General features: G+C 42.8%; 2 protein-coding genes and 2 long non-coding RNA genes across 5 annotated transcripts in view; 1 reads left to right on the top strand and 3 right to left on the bottom strand.

The window, feature by feature from the left end:
• Positions 1-371: 371 nt before the first annotated feature.
• Positions 372-5831, bottom strand: aste1b (asteroid homolog 1b; the record flags this gene model as incomplete). Of its 2 annotated transcripts, XM_084031405.1 has the most annotated exons (9): positions 5745-5830; positions 5397-5464; positions 4869-5119; positions 2927-3193; positions 2079-2816; positions 1867-2009; positions 1532-1763; positions 1239-1431; positions 372-687 (listed from the first exon to the last, which is right to left on the bottom strand). In XM_084031405.1, the coding sequence occupies exons 3-9, from the start codon at positions 5104-5106 to the stop codon at positions 372-374; spliced, it is 2127 nt and encodes a 708-aa protein (XP_083887531.1). In that variant the 5' UTR covers positions 5107-5119; positions 5397-5464; positions 5745-5830. The 2 variants fall into 2 exon arrangements, with proteins under 2 accessions (XP_083887531.1, XP_083887530.1); XM_084031404.1 differs by having other exon boundaries at positions 1867-2816; positions 5745-5831.
• Positions 5630-13279, top strand: smarcc1b (SWI/SNF related BAF chromatin remodeling complex subunit C1b). Its single transcript, XM_084031401.1, has 28 exons — positions 5630-5894; positions 6256-6375; positions 6780-6865; positions 6948-7029; positions 7117-7209; positions 7373-7442; positions 7540-7609; positions 7693-7768; positions 8072-8197; positions 8388-8470; positions 8566-8672; positions 8755-8814; positions 8960-8988; positions 9110-9225; positions 9358-9429; positions 9527-9640; positions 9836-9989; positions 10114-10224; positions 10401-10460; positions 10603-10861; positions 10972-11043; positions 11139-11185; positions 11281-11389; positions 11480-11613; positions 12213-12347; positions 12469-12601; positions 12718-12822; positions 12933-13279. The coding sequence occupies exons 1-28, from the start codon at positions 5718-5720 to the stop codon at positions 12998-13000; spliced, it is 2868 nt and encodes a 955-aa protein (XP_083887527.1). The 5' UTR covers positions 5630-5717; the 3' UTR covers positions 13001-13279.
• Positions 13280-13819: 540 nt separating this feature from the next.
• On the bottom strand, positions 13820-14952 carry LOC311027757. The gene is made up of 3 exons (XR_014598630.1): positions 14889-14952; positions 14286-14400; positions 13820-14130 (listed from the first exon to the last, which is right to left on the bottom strand). It is a non-coding gene; the product is annotated as an uncharacterized lncRNA (long non-coding RNA).
• A 1947-nt stretch (positions 14953-16899) lies between these two features.
• Positions 16900-17386, bottom strand: part of LOC311027756 — a 1035-nt gene continuing 548 nt past the window's right edge. The window contains exons 2-3 of the long non-coding RNA XR_014598629.1: positions 17297-17378; positions 16900-17141 (exon numbers count right to left, since the gene is read on the bottom strand). This is a non-coding gene — a long non-coding RNA (uncharacterized lncRNA). The remainder of the gene's footprint in view (positions 17142-17296; positions 17379-17386) is intronic.

Consider the following 17386-nt stretch of genomic DNA (forward strand, 5'->3'; position numbering starts at 1 on the left):
TTTGTTGTTTAAATGTTGTTTTGATGTAACTGAATAAAACTATTTAGTGAAAACATGCATTAATTACAGTGACGTTACTTTAATAAAAACTCTTATAAATCAGTTAAAATATGGCAAGTGTGTGTTGACTTGATCTGAGACAGCAATAGAAATCTTCATAGGTAAATATTAATGAGGAAGGTTGAAGTAGTGCAACATGATTATAACGGTAGAAGCTCAGTGGTTAGCATGAAGAGGTTTGGCTCTTCCTTCGTGAAATAACTTTTTGCAGCATTTCCTGAGTGCATTTCATAAAACACAGGAATGTCCTCTCTCATTTGGCCCCTGGAAAGTGCTTCATACCTACTGGTTTACTTTTCTCTGCACCCTAATTAATCATCATCAAATTCTTCCTCGCTCATCAGGAGAGCAAACCTGTTGTTTAACTCCTCAGTCCCTCTCCCCGCTCCTCTTCCTCCTCTCCCCGCTCCTCTTCCACCTCCTCCCCCTCCTCTCCTTCCACGGCCTCTGCCTCTCTTGCTCCTCCCTGCTGCCGAAGAGGAAGGATGGGTTTTGGAGCTGCAGTTCCTCACGGCATCCAGCAGGGAGGAGTAGAGATTTCTGGACAAGGGACCAAGAAGGGATTCAGCAGCTCGGCCCCCTCTCAGACACATGAGGAGGCCGTGCACCAAGGTTCCACTGTACAACCTGAGACGCACACAGAGAGGGACACAACCAAATTACCAAAAAATTATAGTTTCCGCTTACGCAGATATGCAGACATATTTATTTATTTATTTTTTAATTTTTTATTTCATTTTTTTTATCTGAAAATGTCTTAATTACATTTAATAAAATACTTGCAATGTACTCTTTTGGAAACAGTGTCTTAATTAATGCTCCTGCCCATTAATCATTCAGTCAATCAATGTTTTGAACACTTAAAACTCACTCAATCTCAATATTGTGTTGGAATGGCAGAAGAGACAGCGAGAACACTCAAGAAACGGTTATGTCTGCAAATAAAAGGGCCCTGGGCCAGACTCGAACCTGCTGCTGTATGGACCCGACCTTAATGGTATGTGCTCTACCCAAGAATAAGGATGCCCCGTTCAAGACAATAATTAAGTAAAAAATGCCAAACGTGTCTGTTCCAGATTCAGAGAATATTTGCATGCATTAATTTTGTGATGGTATTCTTCACTACTTTTTTAAAAACGTGTGTAGCATTTCTCCTCATTCACGTCCCTGTGCCTTACCATGATAGGTGGGGATCAGGCAGTGGCAGCAACAACAGCTGATTGAGACACAGTGCGCTCCAGAGGCAGGCCTGCCACTGGCTGAGACTGTGAATGACTCGGACATCCAAGCCGCGTCTTTCCCCCGGCCTCACGCGTTGTCGATCCAGCCCTGCCCACACGTTGCGCTCTGCAGCCCAGTTCAGCTGTGGGCCTATGATGGTACACACACAGCATCAACATTGTTTGCCTTTCTATTGAGATACATGTTAGTGTTTGTGACCATGTGGGACATAAGATACAACACAACTAACCAGCATGTTGGTAGTTGGTAGCTTCAGGCTGGTTGTTCCAGGACAGCTCTCCGTAAACCATGCCCAGCACCAAAGCCTGGAGCAGCGGCTGTGAGGGTGTTGGTATGGCCTCTCGCAGCCAGAAGGCTGTCACCGCTACAGCCAGCCTCAGGTGGAGAGGAACAGCAGCCAGAGCAGACTCCTTCGATCTCAAGACTTCTAACAGGACACCAAGACGAACAGCCACAGGAGCCTGGGTAAAACGGAGGGACAACATTGGGAAACACATGTAAATCACATTAACAGTTTCTCTTAAATATGATCAATTCAACAAACATGTTTACTGTCACGTGTACCTGGCCGACTGCATCAAGACGTAGGCGGGTTCTGAGTGGATGTGCCTCTACATGGTTTTTCTTCAAGTTCAGGTTCACGCGGTCGTACTCCTCTACACATATAGGGGCAATAGAGCCCTGTGGGGGCACTCCCGCAGCACCGCCTGTTTGTTCAATGCTAAATCCTACATTTACACCCTGCTGTGTGGGTAAAATGATGCCCTGACCACCACCTCCCCCAACTTGACCAGCTCCACGACCCCTCCCCCCTCGCCCTCTCCCACCTCTCATACTCTGACTGAGGTTTTCTTGTATCCTCATATCCCTTACTTGGACATCTTGGCCTCTTTGCAGTAATAACCCATATATAGCCTGGCGTATGGTGCTGGCACTACAGTGGCTGCTGGCTAGCTTGCTGTTCTCCACCTGTGGAATGAGCAGCACTATGCGCACAACCAGAGCATCTACCACCAAAGGGGCCAACAGTCCCTGGGCTGCGGCCAGCGACAGGCATTCTGGCAGACCAGAGTTCAGCCTTCCAGGAGCTGTTTTACCTCCAGAGAACCAGCGAGCGAGAGAGCTTTGAGGGTCGATGTGGTACTCCTGCATACCTGCCCATAGCTGCGAACTGACCCCACCCCCCATAAGCCTTCTCACTTCTTCCAGGGCCTCTGCCGGATAAGAAAACGTGGACAGCCAGAAAAGGAAGCCCTCAATACGGGAAATGGGTCCTCTACCTTTGCCCCTGCCACCGCCTCCCCCTCTTACACCTAACTGATCTAAGATGTTTTCTTTCGGAGTGTCATAGTCGTTTCCAGCCAGGACGGCACATAAGGGGAGCAACTCCTTGTTTATGCCGCCAAACCAGCTACACAGCCCGTTAGTGGTGTAGCACCGAGCCGAGATGTAGCGTTGATGGGCTTTCCCGTTGAGGTTGGTCCACTGGAAAAAACTAAGTGGCAGATAACCACCTTAGAAAACAAAGCAAATAAACATTATGTAAAACAACAGCATCACTATACCATTCATTACAAATTCCGATTTTCTTGTTAAAGTACTACAATCTTGGCGCTACACATACCTGGCAGGTCAAAGATATAAAAGTCACTGTCATTGGACAGAACTGGGCAGCTCCACTGGTGAGCCAAACATGCAATTTCCCTGTCAGCCTCAGCGGGACACTGGACCAGCGGGACTCCTCTCTGAATGAGGGTCTGGATGAAGACGTCTCTGGTGAGGATGGGAAGAACAGAGCCATTGCGCCCATGGGAGAGACTGTCCGCCTGCTTTATCTTGGACTGCAGACGCTCGCGCAGAGTGGATAACTTCTTTTCACTGGGGTCGATCCCTGTATAACCACAAACAGAGATAAAAGTGTTGGCTGTCACAACTGCAGACAGATTTAGACTTTGTTCAGATTCAAATTAACTTGTTGCAAATTGCTTTTGTTTAATCTGTGAATAGAACATGAGTTAATCAGCTATGAGTAGACATACAAAGTGCCTTGATAATTAAGGAAATGTGCAAATTGCCTATACCTAATGTGTGCCTAAGAAACATGAATGTTGATTATTAACTGTGCTTATTGCCATGTACTGGATCGATACGTGATAAAAACAGTAGGTAAACGTGTCTCTAACAAAGTGCTTGCTTAACATTAAGAGGGTATTAGAGTGTATTAGATAGTACTACAGATCACAAGTTTATTCAAGTTCACAAAAACACGTTTCTGTAAAATACAATTGTACTGCATGAAAACACCCTTGAGCGCAGAGGAAGCAGATAGCCAGAACTGGGAGTGAAGTAGGAGTAGAACGGCCTTGAGAATAGAAGACAGTGCAGAACCACATATTCACAATAAAAAAGTATATTACTGAACACTGATGGGAATGGATGACGTCAGCGGGGCCTGGGGACCAATGAGGCATGGCATGCTAGGTCCGATGAGAGCCAATGCAGCTGAAGCAGAGCGAGACTCCTCTGCAGAGTATATTTTGTACTTTTTATATCAAGCTTATGCAGCTGTTTTAATAAAACTTTTTGAATTTACCCTTTTAAATTCTGCTATTTTGTTGAAGGAGTTCTGTAATAGGACATTGTAACTGCAATTGTATATGCCATATGTAACCTAACTTTTTAAGCTGTTCCGCCAGTATGACTTCTGCAAATGGCCCAAATAGTTCTTATCTAAACTATTCACATCTGGGGATATTGGAGAACGAGGGTACCTTGTACGATGACCTTTGAGGTCAAAGGGTTGTAAAAGTTACGGTTGACCCCCTACGTATGCGAGAACCACCCGGCCAAGGCAGTATATCTTTGTTTCAAACTTGCTATTCTGCGGAAATCTCACCGAGCATCACGTTGTGTATGTTGTGTCTTGCAATATTAATTAAAGCTTATGTTCAAGATCGACAGACTAAGTATTTTATTGTATAGACAGACATCCATCCATCCATTGTCTACCGCTTATCCTGTATTTAGGGTCGCGGGGGGGGGGGGGGGGGGGGGGGGGGGCTGGAGCCGATCCCAGCTATCATTGGGCGAAACCAGGGTATACCCTGGACAGGACGCCAGTCTATCACAGGGCCGACATGTAGAGACAGACAACCATTCGCACTCACACCTACGGGCAATTTAGAGTCATCAATTAACCTATCCCCATCCTGCATGTCTTTGGACTGTGGGAGGAAGCCGGAGAGAACCCACGCTTACACGAGGAGAACATGCAAACTCCACACAGAAGGAACCCGGGCCGACCCGGGAATCGAACCCGGGATCCTCTCGCTGTGAGGCGACACAAATTACAACTGAATAATTTCCACCACAGTTCCTACTCCTGAGGAGGATTTGAACCCAACAAATCAAATTAATTAATCAAAGAACTACATTGACCAAAACGTCTGACAAAATTAAATGATAGGCAATAATAATAATAATAATACACACTTTGAAACATTAACCTCATAAGAAAAAAATGAAGGCGCTGATAGGGCGTTGCCATTCTAAATAAGCATCCTTACCTCCATCCAGGACCACATATGGCTGGATGTTACAGGCCGCCAACGCAGAGAGGAACTGGGTGAGCAGGCAAGCGAAAGCATCATAGTCCCCTCCATGCTGCTTGTCCAAACTGTGGTTAAAGTAGAGGCGGAAATACAGACTGCAGCCATCAATGATCAGGCGACTGTCCCTGAACTTCACATCTGGGAGTAAGTTTCTGTTCCCCTCCACAAAGGTGGTGAGACCGTGGACACCCATAGAATCTCAGGGCCTAGAAAAGAGAGAGAGGAGATTCATGTGTTTCTCCCTGCTGGTGCTTCAGTGCCACGCGGAGTAGGTCAGACAGACTGAGGGTGTGTTGAGCGACGGAAAACAATCATAACTCGCTACTTCTGCTGAGTGGACAGTAAGCTGTTTCCCCTTCCTTGCAGCCATTGTGAATGACAACACGGAAGTTACTGCAACAAGGAATTCACATCGTATTTCAATAACATTTATAACAATTATTCGACAGGTTGAAATAAGGAGTACTACAAGCCGCTACTTACCAATGCCGCTCGACTTCTGTTTACATGTCTTGCGTAGTTACTTCCTTGTAAACTTCAAAATAAAAGTCCTGGTTTGGTAAAAAAAAATACATGTATTTTACATTAATACAATGTGCGTTTTCAAGACATAAACATATCAACCAAAACGTTCACAAAAATAATAAAGCACTTTAAAAGGAAAAAAAGAAAGGGAAAAAAAAAGAAAACTAATTTCAAATTACAACGATCGCGTTGCATCTCGCGAGACAAAACGAGAACGCAAAAGCTAGCGACCGCGCTAGCCAGTTTTGTTCTCCTGTTTGAGATTATTCTCGTTTTATTATGGCCACAATGTCTGGAGGGACAAACCTCGGCATTCCCGGGACAAGCCAAACCAGCTCCGGAATATCCACACACCGTAAAAAAGACAGCAGTCCGTCCGCTAGGTTCTGGGAGAGTCCGGATACTTTAGCCCAGCTGGAGGTTGTGCGACAGTGGATCGGGAAGCACTACAAAAAGGTGGTTAGCTTGTAAAGAAGCTAGCTAACAAGCTAGCCGCCCCCTGCTAGCAAGTCCAGTGGCTAAGACTGTAAACAAAAAACTCGTGCTGGATAACGCTACCTTTACTCTGACCCAGGGAGATTATTGTGATGAAGTGAATGAGTGCTCGATCTGACGTAGTTTAAAATAATACATCCAAATGATGAAGTGTAACGTTGAATGTGACCAAATCCTAGAGGTTAATCACTACAAAAATACAACAGTAAAACTGGCTAGACTATCGGTAAAATGCAGTAGGTTCTCGGTTACATTAAAGCATGACAATGAAACATTCTCCTCTTCATATCCCTCTCACAATCTGTGTCTGTGTGACTGTCAGTATGTGCTGGTGGATGCTCCATCGTGTCAGGCTCTGGCCGCAGTGACCCTGCAGCTTCTCCAGTTCCAAGAGGATGCCTTTGGCAGACAAGCTACCAGTCCTGCTCTCACCAAACTGCCTGTGAGTCAGTTTCTCACTTCACACCGATTGTTCTGAATTTAGTAGTCTCCAATGTATCCCATCTTTTATGTGTTCTGTTGATGTAGTCGTGTGGCTTTACAGAGGTTGAGATCACTACACAATTGTATGACATTTGTTAGACAACAATATAAATACTCATACTCATGCAATCCTATTCTGTATTCTATATAGTTGGGCACCAAATTATTTCACTACAAGTTGTTTTCTGCATGATTGTATTTGTGACGAATAAGCAAAGTTAGAATTACCAGAATGATGCAGGAAAAAAAACATTATTAATCCCAAAGTTGCTTTCAATTGTGGAGACTCTAAGACTAAGCTTATGACTAAAATAGGTTAGAAACGTGTAAAATAAAGCTGTGGATTTGACCATTTCTCTGCAGGCACAGTGCTTCCTGGACCTGCGGCCGGGGGGTGGACTCTGCCACATTCTTGGCACTGCCTACAAGTTCAAGGCTGAGCAAGGCTGGTGAGTTACATGCCTCTGATGCCTTTGCTTTTCCACAGTAGTGTCCTTCATGTGAAATCTCTTCCCTTCCCTCCTTTTACAGGCGGAGGTTTGACTTGCAGAATCCATCAAGAACTGAAAGGAATGTCGAGATGTTTGGTGCAATTGAAAGAGTGCTGACCCAGGTGACAAAGACACACACATAAATATACACAGATCAGCCCACATGGGAAAACACACTGATGAACTACTTGTGTTTTCTGTGTCTATAGAACAACTGCATGTCACTGCCTGTGGTATATGTAGACCCGACACTGGATGAGGAGTTGGCTAGCAGACTTACGGATATTATCACCAAACACCAGGTAAGGTCCTGCAGGAGGGAGTTAAAGATGAGCAGACAGAATGTTCTTAAGATTGACGCATACTGAGGCAGGTCTGGCTGACTAAGAACTAGCAGAACAGGAAACTCAGTGTCGCGCAAATGATATAGTTCAATTTCAGCGCTACAGGTTTGTCTTTCCACAGGGTACGCTCACTGAGGACCGAACGCTTGCCAGTCACCACATCTACTCTTCACCTGATTCTAAAGAGGAAGGTCCGTTACATGCGTGTTCATGTGTGTGCCAGTGTATCTTTTTAAAGGTTGGTACATATTAAAGTTGATACAAATTTCCATACACATTTGTTTTCAGATGAATGGATGCGTCCTGTCATGCGGAAAGACAAACATGTCTTGGTACATTGGGGCATGCACCCTGACAGGTAATGCATAAACACACATACACAGATGCTCATACACAAACACAATACTCACTAATTGTGTCACTTGTCACTTTTGTCCACAGTTATGACAGTTGGCTGTCCTCCGGTGATGTGGAAGGAAAGATTGAAGAGTCCCCACACTCAGAAAAGCCATGGCGGGTTAGTGCAGCAGCGCACATACAAAAACATGATGCTTTACAACTATATACTTGAGTTACATTCCACAGATTCCTGCAACATTTACTATGTCAATATTTTAGTTCAGACTGAGATAAACAAATTTAAATATATTGTCACCAAATTAACCTTTCAGCTCCCAGACCATGGTGGCATGTAGGGAGTCGGTACATGGAGTTTTGATGTCAATTTTACTGGCATTTGGTGATATGATCTGGTGTGTTTTCATTTGGGACATACATTAGAAAGCACCACGTTATCACCTCTGTTGTTGTGGTCCTCCAGGTCCATGCAGGCTGGGTTCTGGACACAGATGTTTTCAATGAGTGGATGAACGAAGAAGACTATTGTGTGGATGAGAGGAATGTACCAATTATTCTCCGCGAGCGCATTCACCTCAAAGACGACCAGGTTTGTGCAAAGCTCGAGGCAACCTGAAGGGAAAGGTGTTCTCGATTATCATTATACAAATAGCAATACAGATTCCTCGTGGAAAATGGAGGCAACCAGGATACGTTCATATTCAAAACATTAATAATCTCAAGCTCTGATATTTCAGTTAATAACCCTTAAACTCTCTTAAACTAAACCTCTGTTGCAGGACACCAAATCCACCCCTTCCAAAAAGAGAAGACGATCCCCTTCTCCCCCCTCCTCAGAAGGCAGGAAGAAAGGAAAGAAGGGGTAAGAAAAAAATGTTTTAACCAAACAGCAGGGTATACTTTTGGTTTGACAATTCAGGGTGAGGTCTCAGCATTGATTTGTGTCTGTGTACACAGGAGAAGGCGTGGACAACAGGAGGAAGACCCAGAAGAGGACTTGACAAAAGATATGGAGGACCCTACCCCTGTTCCTAACATGGAGGAGGTTATACTACCCAAGAATGGTAAGTCTGACTACAACATGTTTAAAATAAAAGTTTTCCACAAAATGTTCCCCTTCTAAACCCATTTCTGATGTTCTTGTAGTTAACCTGAAGAAGGACAGTGAGAATACTCCTGTCAAAGGAGGAACCATGGCTGACCTGGGTAGGTTAAGTGTTAACTGTAATGATTAAGGAGAAATGTAGCATATGTAAACGTTTCTTCCAGTTTAAAACATTAAAAATAATTAAATATACTTGGTTTTTATTTGTGTCAATGCTTGATCAGTTCTCACCCTTCCTTCTTTCAGATGAACAGGAGGATGATTTCCCAGGAAGGGTAAATATGTATACATATTTATCTTAGTCAACATGTTTTGAAATGCAGAAAGGAAGGGTTATCTGTAACAAGTGATGTAAACGTGATATTAAATGTACTCCCTGTGTGTGGGTGTGTCTAGGATGATGAGGATGGGAGAGGGGAGATACCTCGCCTGTCAGAGGGAGAGGATAACATCACAGAACAAACCCATCACATCATAATACCAAGCTACACATCTTGGTTCAATTACAATAGGTAAATAAAACACACACACACAATGTCACACACAAGATGTCCGCAATCATTGTGACTACTCCCCAAACTTAACTTTCTTCAGTATGTCTCAACTTTATATCCTAACCCTTAAAACCTCTCCATATATTTCAGCATTCACTCGATAGAGAAACGCGCATTGCCTGAATTCTTCAATGGCAAGAACAAGTCCAAATCTCCAGAAATGTGAGCACTGCAGACATTAAGGCTTTACTGTTCTGACAAGTCGTATCAGGTGATGGAGATGGCATCAGTAAAACATGCTCTTTAATGTGCACTGCAGCTACCTGGCATACCGCAACTTCATGATCGACACGTACCGGCTCAACCCCCAGGAATACCTCAGTTCAACATCCTGCAGACGCAACCTCACTGGAGATGTCTGTGCTGTCATGAGGTATGGCTTAGTGTGGGTGTTACCACGCATTGTCTGCCGCATCTGCTAAATTAAGAGTGGTATGTGGGTGTTCTGAAATAAGAGTGCGTTAAATATGTTAACGTTGGAAAGGAAAACGTGGTATGTGGTGCACCTAATGCATCTCTAAAGCAGATTTTATTTTTAATTGCAACATGTTATATTATTTTTGTCCAGGGTTCATGCATTTTTGGAGCAGTGGGGTTTGATTAACTACCAGGTGGATGCAGAGAGCAGGCCCCTCCCCATGGGACCCCCACCTACCCCTCATTTCAACGTCCTGGCTGACACACCGTCTGGGCTGGCCCCCCTGCAACACAAACCCCTGCAGGTAAAACACTCGCTACACAAGGAGCACATGACAACAGCTCCACACAGAGGTGTATTTGAAACACACATTTGAATCATATGAAATGACTCCTGATAAAGCTTTGCCCTCACGCTCACTCTTGCAGGTGTCAGCCTCGCAGCACATGTTGTTTTTCCCAGAAAAGAGCCGGGAGAAGCCGTCAGACTGCCAGAACTTTGGTCTGCGGTCCGACATCTACACCAAGAAACACCCTAAGGTCTCACAAAATAACGATAATAGTTTTAATCATGTTTTATACACTTATCTAATTCTACGTGAACTATTTGTTGACATATTTATTTCACTATTCTCTTATTTGAACAGTTTCTGTAGTTAAGTTTTAAAAATGTTATGTTGATCATTCTAAAACTGTTCTGATGATATCTGCCTCAGACTAAAGGAACAAGTGCAGGAAGGGAATGGACCGAGCAGGAGACACTTTTGCTATTAGAGGTAAGACAATAATTCATGCTTTTGGCTTTCTTACAAAGATATTATACATGACTCGTTTACTTCCTAAAAGGATGCATCTGAAGTTTTGGAACTTACTCTCATACTTGCCTGTTCCTCCGTCTTTCCTTTTCGTCTCTCTCAGGCTTTAGAGGTCTACAGAGATGACTGGAACAAAGTATCCGAGCATGTGGGCTCCAGAACACAGGACGAGTGTATCCTCCACTTCCTTCGCCTGCCCATAGAAGACCCTTATCTAGAAGACTCCTCGGCCTCCCTCGGCCCGCTGGCGTTCCAGCCCGTGCCTTTCAGCCAATCAGAAAATCCCGTCATGAGCACCGTGGCCTTCCTGGCATCCGTGGTGGACCCACGGGTGGCTTCATCCGCAGCGAAGGCTGCTTTGGGTGAGAGGACAGAGGGAGCAATGTGGATTTGTGTGTGGTCTGCATTATGGCATTGGTTTTGACATGGTATGTTCATTATTTGTGTAGTGATTCTACATTTTTGTTTTCAGAGGAGTTTTCCAGAGTGCAGGAAGAGGCGGTGGATAAGATCTCTGAAATATCCAACCAGCCCGACAAAACAGGTACCGCTGTAATATATATATATGCACCTAATCACACACAAATAAATCCATTTCTGTACAATGCATCTCTTATTCTGTCTTCCTCTGTCCTTCAGATTCGATGGATGCAGAAACAAATGTAACAAACTCCACCTCTCATCAGGTGAAAGAGCGATAAGAGCTTAGAGAGAGTTTTACTGTATCTTCTGGTGATTTTTGTGCTTATCTTGAATGAGTGTATGTTTCGATCCGTTTTAGGTTCCTTTAAGCTCAGATGGGCTCAAGGTGGAACCCAGTCGGCCCAACGTGGAAGGAGAAATAGTCAAAAGAGAGAATGCTGAAAATATACTTGGAGAAGATAGAGACGGTATGCAAATATGTACAGTATCTGTATCTTACTGTATGTGTGCAAACATGAACGTCCGTCTGTATGAAAGAAATCCCCTCTCTGATCCAGGAAGGGGAGACGACGACGAGAGTGTAGGGCGGGGAGACGTGGATGAGGGGAGAGTGATGGAGCAGGATCTGGTGGAGGGCAGCGTTGCCACGGCAGCAGCAGCTGCTCTGGCCTCAGCTGCGACAAAGGCCAAGGTAAAGCCCGCCCTTCCACTTCAAAACGGACCAATCACAGGGACATAAAGTGAAGACATGGTTGTCATTTTAAAATTTTTTTTCCAGTTGTGTCATAGTAAGCAGGATAGGCACCATCTTAGAGATCACTGTCAGACACACCATCAATGTTATGATTGACTGGGATATACAGTTTTAGAGGTTAGAGTCGTAATAAAACCAAATTAAAACAAATGGTAAATAAATACAATTAGATTGAGTCCAAATTTGTGTTTCATTGTTACTTAGTGAGGGGTTTTATGTGGGTTCATATGTCTTGTCCAGTCTACACAAAGCCAGATCAGTAGTCATTCCACTCCCTTGTTGGTAATTCTTTCATCCAGTCTTTTGATTTATTTTCTCTCTCCCTCCTTGCCACACTCTGTCACACCCAATCAACTCTATAGTCCTCTTACTTTTTACCTTCTTCCACAGTGTTGTCCCTTTTCTCTCTTAACCTCCACTACTTTTTCCCCCATTACTTACCTTTCAACTGTTATATGCACTTACCACCCAGTTTCTTGCTCATTTATAGTGTCTGTTTTCTTCTAAATTTCTCCATATTTACCTTGTGTTTGCAGCATTTGGCGGCAGTAGAAGAGAGGAAGATAAAGTCCCTGGTGGCTCTGCTGGTGGAGACGCAGATGAAGAAGCTGGAGATCAAACTGAGGCACTTTGAGGAGCTGGAGACCATCATGGACCGCGAAAAAGAGGCTGTGAGTGAACATTTATACAATAATTATACAATATAAAAAAGGTTTAAAAAGCTCTAATGGCGATTTTTTTCACATCTGTGATGAACATGATTAATACTGTGTGTGTGTGTGTGTCATGCAGCTGGAGCAGCAGCGGCAGCAGCTGCTGTCAGAGAGACAGACGTTCCACACTGAGCAGCTGAAACAGGCAGAGATGAAGGTTCGCCAGCAGAGGGAGCAGCAGGGGCAGCTAGGCTACACAATGCAGCAGTCAGGTCAGACCACGCACAAACTCTGAGGACACATTAAAATCAATCCAATGTGTTAGTTTGGTATCTGTTGAATCATTGTGTGTCCCAACATCTAACAGCTGTGGTTCATTGCACTTTAGCCCCACCTCCTCCTTCAGGCCAGTCCATGCCCAACCGGATGATGCCTGCTGGAGGAAACGCCCAGGCGATGGCCCCCCGACCACCTGGAGCTCCCAATGGCATGTGTGAGTATTCTTCCCTGTCGCAGTAGCTTCAAGGGGTTGTTTTGTGTCATTTTAAGCACGGTTAGACTCGGTGGGTGTGATGACACTCTCTTGTTCTGTTACTGCCTCAGACCCGTCCTCGCATCCTGACGGGCTGGCACCAGCTCAGCCAGGACCTCCGACATCCAGTCACAGCTGAACTGACCAGAAAACAAGACGCCCAAACACACACCAGTTCTCCTTCAACTGAAAACACACATAAAAATGTAACACTGGCAGAAATGTTCAGGAAATGTCAAGAATTGAAACCCTTCAGTACTAGTCACATGTTTATAGACACACAAGCACATAGACGCAGCTCATGTGTATTTGGTCAACGGCTCAGTCCGTCTTATATCTGTGAAATATTTGTGCTCTGACGTCAGAGTTGAGAAATCTGAAGATTGAACTCAACTCAATAAAGTTGTTTTACATGAAACGTGATTTTGATCTTTTATTCTAGTCCAACTGGTCTCTGTTAGGTTCTCAAGTGTGTGTATGTGTGTAGATGGTGGACTTAGTGTCATTATTGGGCACATCAGTGACGTTCAGTGTCATCGTTCCAACCACCATCATTGTAATATCTCTGGGAAATGGATGCGCTCCTGACTCAACACTCATATTGCTGAATTGTTCCAGGGATGAAGCTCCAAGTAATGCTAAATACCGGCTTGAAGATGGGCTGGGTGTGGGGGGGAACTATTTGTATGTATTTCACATCTGTCAAAACTCAATGAATATATTTGTGAGGTAAAATCCCTGGGAAAACAGGAAGAGTAATTCATTAAAGATGAGTCTAGAATAAACTTCATAAATATCTCACAGGCTAAGAAGAAGCTTTTTGTTTGTGTCGGCAGTTTCAAAACAATACCACAGTGTAGAAATACTTAATACTGGTGAAAGTCTGAAGAATGAGAAGTAGCTTGTGTTAGATTTCCTGTTGTCATCAAGTTTATGAGAATATGCAGTTTGCATGGTTTTAACACAAAAAGTAAAAAGAAAAACGTTTCTGTATAATCAGTATATTCATTTTGCTTTATTTGAAGTTATATTTCTTGTACAATGCTCTAAGCTTACACAGATTAATATCTGTGCCAAAACACTGACAAGCAATGACCCTTTCGGTTTCATTCTTACTCAGTTGCTTCACTCTGAGCACATGATTTAAACATGTACCCTAGCTTTAGAGGAAACTGTTAAAAGTTGAAAGAGCTCATAGAGAATGCAAAGTGTGTCATATGTCGTTGCCCCGATCTATTTGCCGTTCGTCGTTTCTTTTTGTATGATTTCCTGTAAAAAAAAAAGGGAAATATAATGATTGACACTTGAAACTGGAAGTGTAACTTTGCTCTAACATTGAAATTGAATGTTTAAATATCGTGTCGTTTATTTACCACTCAGACAACACAACAAGCTTATTTTGGAGAGATTTTGGAACCACTTACCCATGACTCAATGGGCCAATGACCACCAGCGCTCCCAACGCTATCACTGCCAATCCCACGACCACTCCCACTGCCAATCCCACAAATATTGGTTCCATGGCTAGTTTGAAAGACTCTGCCGTAAAAGTAGTGACAAACAATCAACAAATGTACCCACTCAGTGCAGCATGACAGTATTTCATTTGATTAATCTTATATATGGCATTTGCCACATGCATTGTTCCCCTCAGAATCAACTGCTATAAGTTTGGTGATCCTTCGACTTTTCCTCACCAAATACTTGCAATATTACTAACATCCTTGTCCACTGTTTCTGTATTATTGAACTGGTATGCCAAGACGTTGAGCACGATAATAAGTTATTATTATTATTAACATTATACCTGCTAATATATAGCCTCAAACACTGCTATTTCAATCATAATGACACCATGAAATAACACAACATTCACACTAAAATCACTTCACAGTTATTAAATCAAAACTTGTACCTCAATAGAATATTACTTTCTTTTTTAAATGATCTGACTCTTTATCACACGGCCACCTAACTTTATACAAGCAGAACCATGTCGCCTATTAGTTGAAGGAAAAATGACTTACTGATCCCAATGAATCCTTGATGTCTTATATCTCTCTTCTCAGTAGTATTCCAAGGAGAGTATCCTTCTGTATTTATATGAAGTTCGCCCCCCCCCCCCCCCCCTCTGTGCGGCTGCCAAACGGGGTGTGTCGTGTTTCAGCACATTGTCGCTTGTGTTCTCCTGTCTGTCTTGTTGTATTTTTATACAATGCTCTAAGCTTACAGTGTGTACTTTCTGTGCTGTTGGAAAACACTGAAAAACAAATACTCTTTCAGTTTCATTCTTACTCATTCAAGTTAAAAACAAATTCAGCCCCACCAAAATGACTCACTGATCTAATGCAGGGGTGTCAAACATAAGGCCCGGGGGCCGGATCCGGCCCGCCAGCAGGTTTCATGTGGAAGGAAGGGAAAATTAGAGCCAAAAAAAATAAAGATATTCACATCCAGTTGTCTTCAATAATGTGTAATCAGCAACATATCTATGATTAGCACTACAAACTATCGTCAGGAAGGAAGATGCCGAGAAAACGGACATGGGAAGACCAGTATATGCACATTGCTTTAAAAACTCATGAGGTTGGTCCTCACTCCTCTCTTTATTAAATAGTTTATTTTCTGTATCTATTTAGCAGACTGATGAGATGTGCGTAGGAAAAGTAAACATGGAGGGTTCTCTGACCATGGGAGAGAAAAAAAGAGAGACAATGTGGACCTTTCTATTCTCCACATAGTTCCTTCCCATGTAATGTCTCACACAGGGCATCTGTGCAAAACTCCTCACATGTTTTTGTTTTTTTTTAAACAAGAAGTAGAGCTACTGCTGTGGTAATAGTTGAGTGAAGTCTGTCGCATAAGTGGTTTAATTTCTCAGTGATTCAGTGACTGGAGGTAAACATACTCAGATGAACTATTTCCATGTTTCTATCTATGTTGAAATACACACACATACAGAACACAAGAACAATTTCTTCGTGATAATATTAGAGTCGTGTATTGAGGTCCAAAAGGGAAATTCAGAATTGGGCACATCAGTGACGTTCAGTGTCATCGTTCCAACCACCATCATTGTAATATCTCTGGGAAATGGATGCGCTCCTGACTCAACACTCATATTGCTGAATTGTTCCAGGGATGAAGCTCCAAGTAATGCTAAATACCGGCTTGAAGATGGGGTGGGTGTGGGGGGGAACTATTTGTATGTATTTCACATCTGTCAAAACTCAATAAATATATTTGTGAGGCAAAATCCCTGGGAAAACAGGAAGAGTAATTAATTAAAGATGAGTCTAGAATAAACTTCATAAATATCTCACAGGCTAAGAAGAAGCTTTTTGTTTGTGTCGGCAGTTTCTCGGCTCCAGCGAGATGACCTTTGTCTTGTCCAACTGTCCCAAGGCGGCTTTGATCATGAACCGGAGATAAAACATTCCCATTTTACAAGAATTTAGTCTGTAAGCAAGTGACATGTCAGATGTTCAGTCCAGCAGTGGCTTTTATTTTTATTCTATTTTGTATTTCTGTTCCTCTAGGCAATAAATAAAGTGTATTTAACTGAGCCTGTCCTAAACATTTGAGCTGCTAACTTGACTGTTATATATCTGAATTTGTTTTTTTAAATCACTGATACAATCATTGCAAATGGAACAAGAACATCATTCAATTTATGAAACCTCATGAGAATATTGCTTTGCTTGTTAGAACGTCCAACATCCACTGTTTTATTGTCAACCTTCCTATTAATGATGCTTAAAAATGAACTCACTCTTTATCACTCCTACAAACAGAACCCTGTTGCCTGTAGGTGAAGGTAATATTACTTACAGGCGCAAAGACATCCTTTATAGTGTTTCTCTCTTCTTAGTAGCATTCTAAGGAGGACTGCTGTATCTTTCTGTTGCAAAGACTGTTGAAAGTCTGAAGAATGAGAAGTAGCTTGTGTTAGATTTCCTGTTGTCATCAAGTTTTATGAGAATATGTAGTTTGCATGGTTTTAACACACAAAGTAAAAAGAAAAAAGTTTCTGTACAATCAGCATATTAATTTTGCTTTATTTGAAGTCATATTTCTTGTACAATGCTCTCATCTTTATTAATATCTGTGCCAAAACACTGACGAGCAATGACCCTTTCAGTTTCATTCTGACTCAGTTGCTTCACTTTGAGCACATGTTATAAATGTGCCCTAGCTTTAGAGGAAACTGTTAAAAGCATATATCTCGTTGCTCCGATCCATTTTCCTTTGGTCCGCAACGTTTCTTTTTGTTGGGATTCCTGTAAAAAAAAGGGAAATATAATGATTGACACTTGAAACTGGAAGTGTAACTTTGCTCTAACATTGAAATTGAATGATTAAATATTGTGTTGTTTATTTACCACTCAGACAACACAACACAAGCTTATTTTGGAGAGATTTTGGAACCACTTACCCATGAATCAATAGTCCAATTGCTATTACCACTCCCACCGCTATCACTGCCAATATATCCAGCATGGCTTGTTTGAAAGACTCTGCCGTA

This window comes from Eutrigla gurnardus (assembly GCF_963514095.1).
Source record: "Eutrigla gurnardus genome assembly, chromosome: 17".
Taxonomy (NCBI): domain Eukaryota; kingdom Metazoa; phylum Chordata; class Actinopteri; order Perciformes; family Triglidae; genus Eutrigla; species Eutrigla gurnardus.

Coding starts and splice junctions, on each gene's coding strand:
- smarcc1b (XM_084031401.1), top strand. CDS start 5,718: ATGGCCACAATGTCTGGAGGGACAAACCTCGGCATTCCCGGGACAAGC. Junction 7,030..7,116: donor TTGAAAGAGTGCTGACCCAG/GTGACAAAGACA, acceptor CTGTGTCTATAG/AACAACTGCATGTCACTGCC. Junction 8,989..9,109: donor AGGATGATTTCCCAGGAAGG/GTAAATATGTAT, acceptor GGGTGTGTCTAG/GATGATGAGGATGGGAGAGG.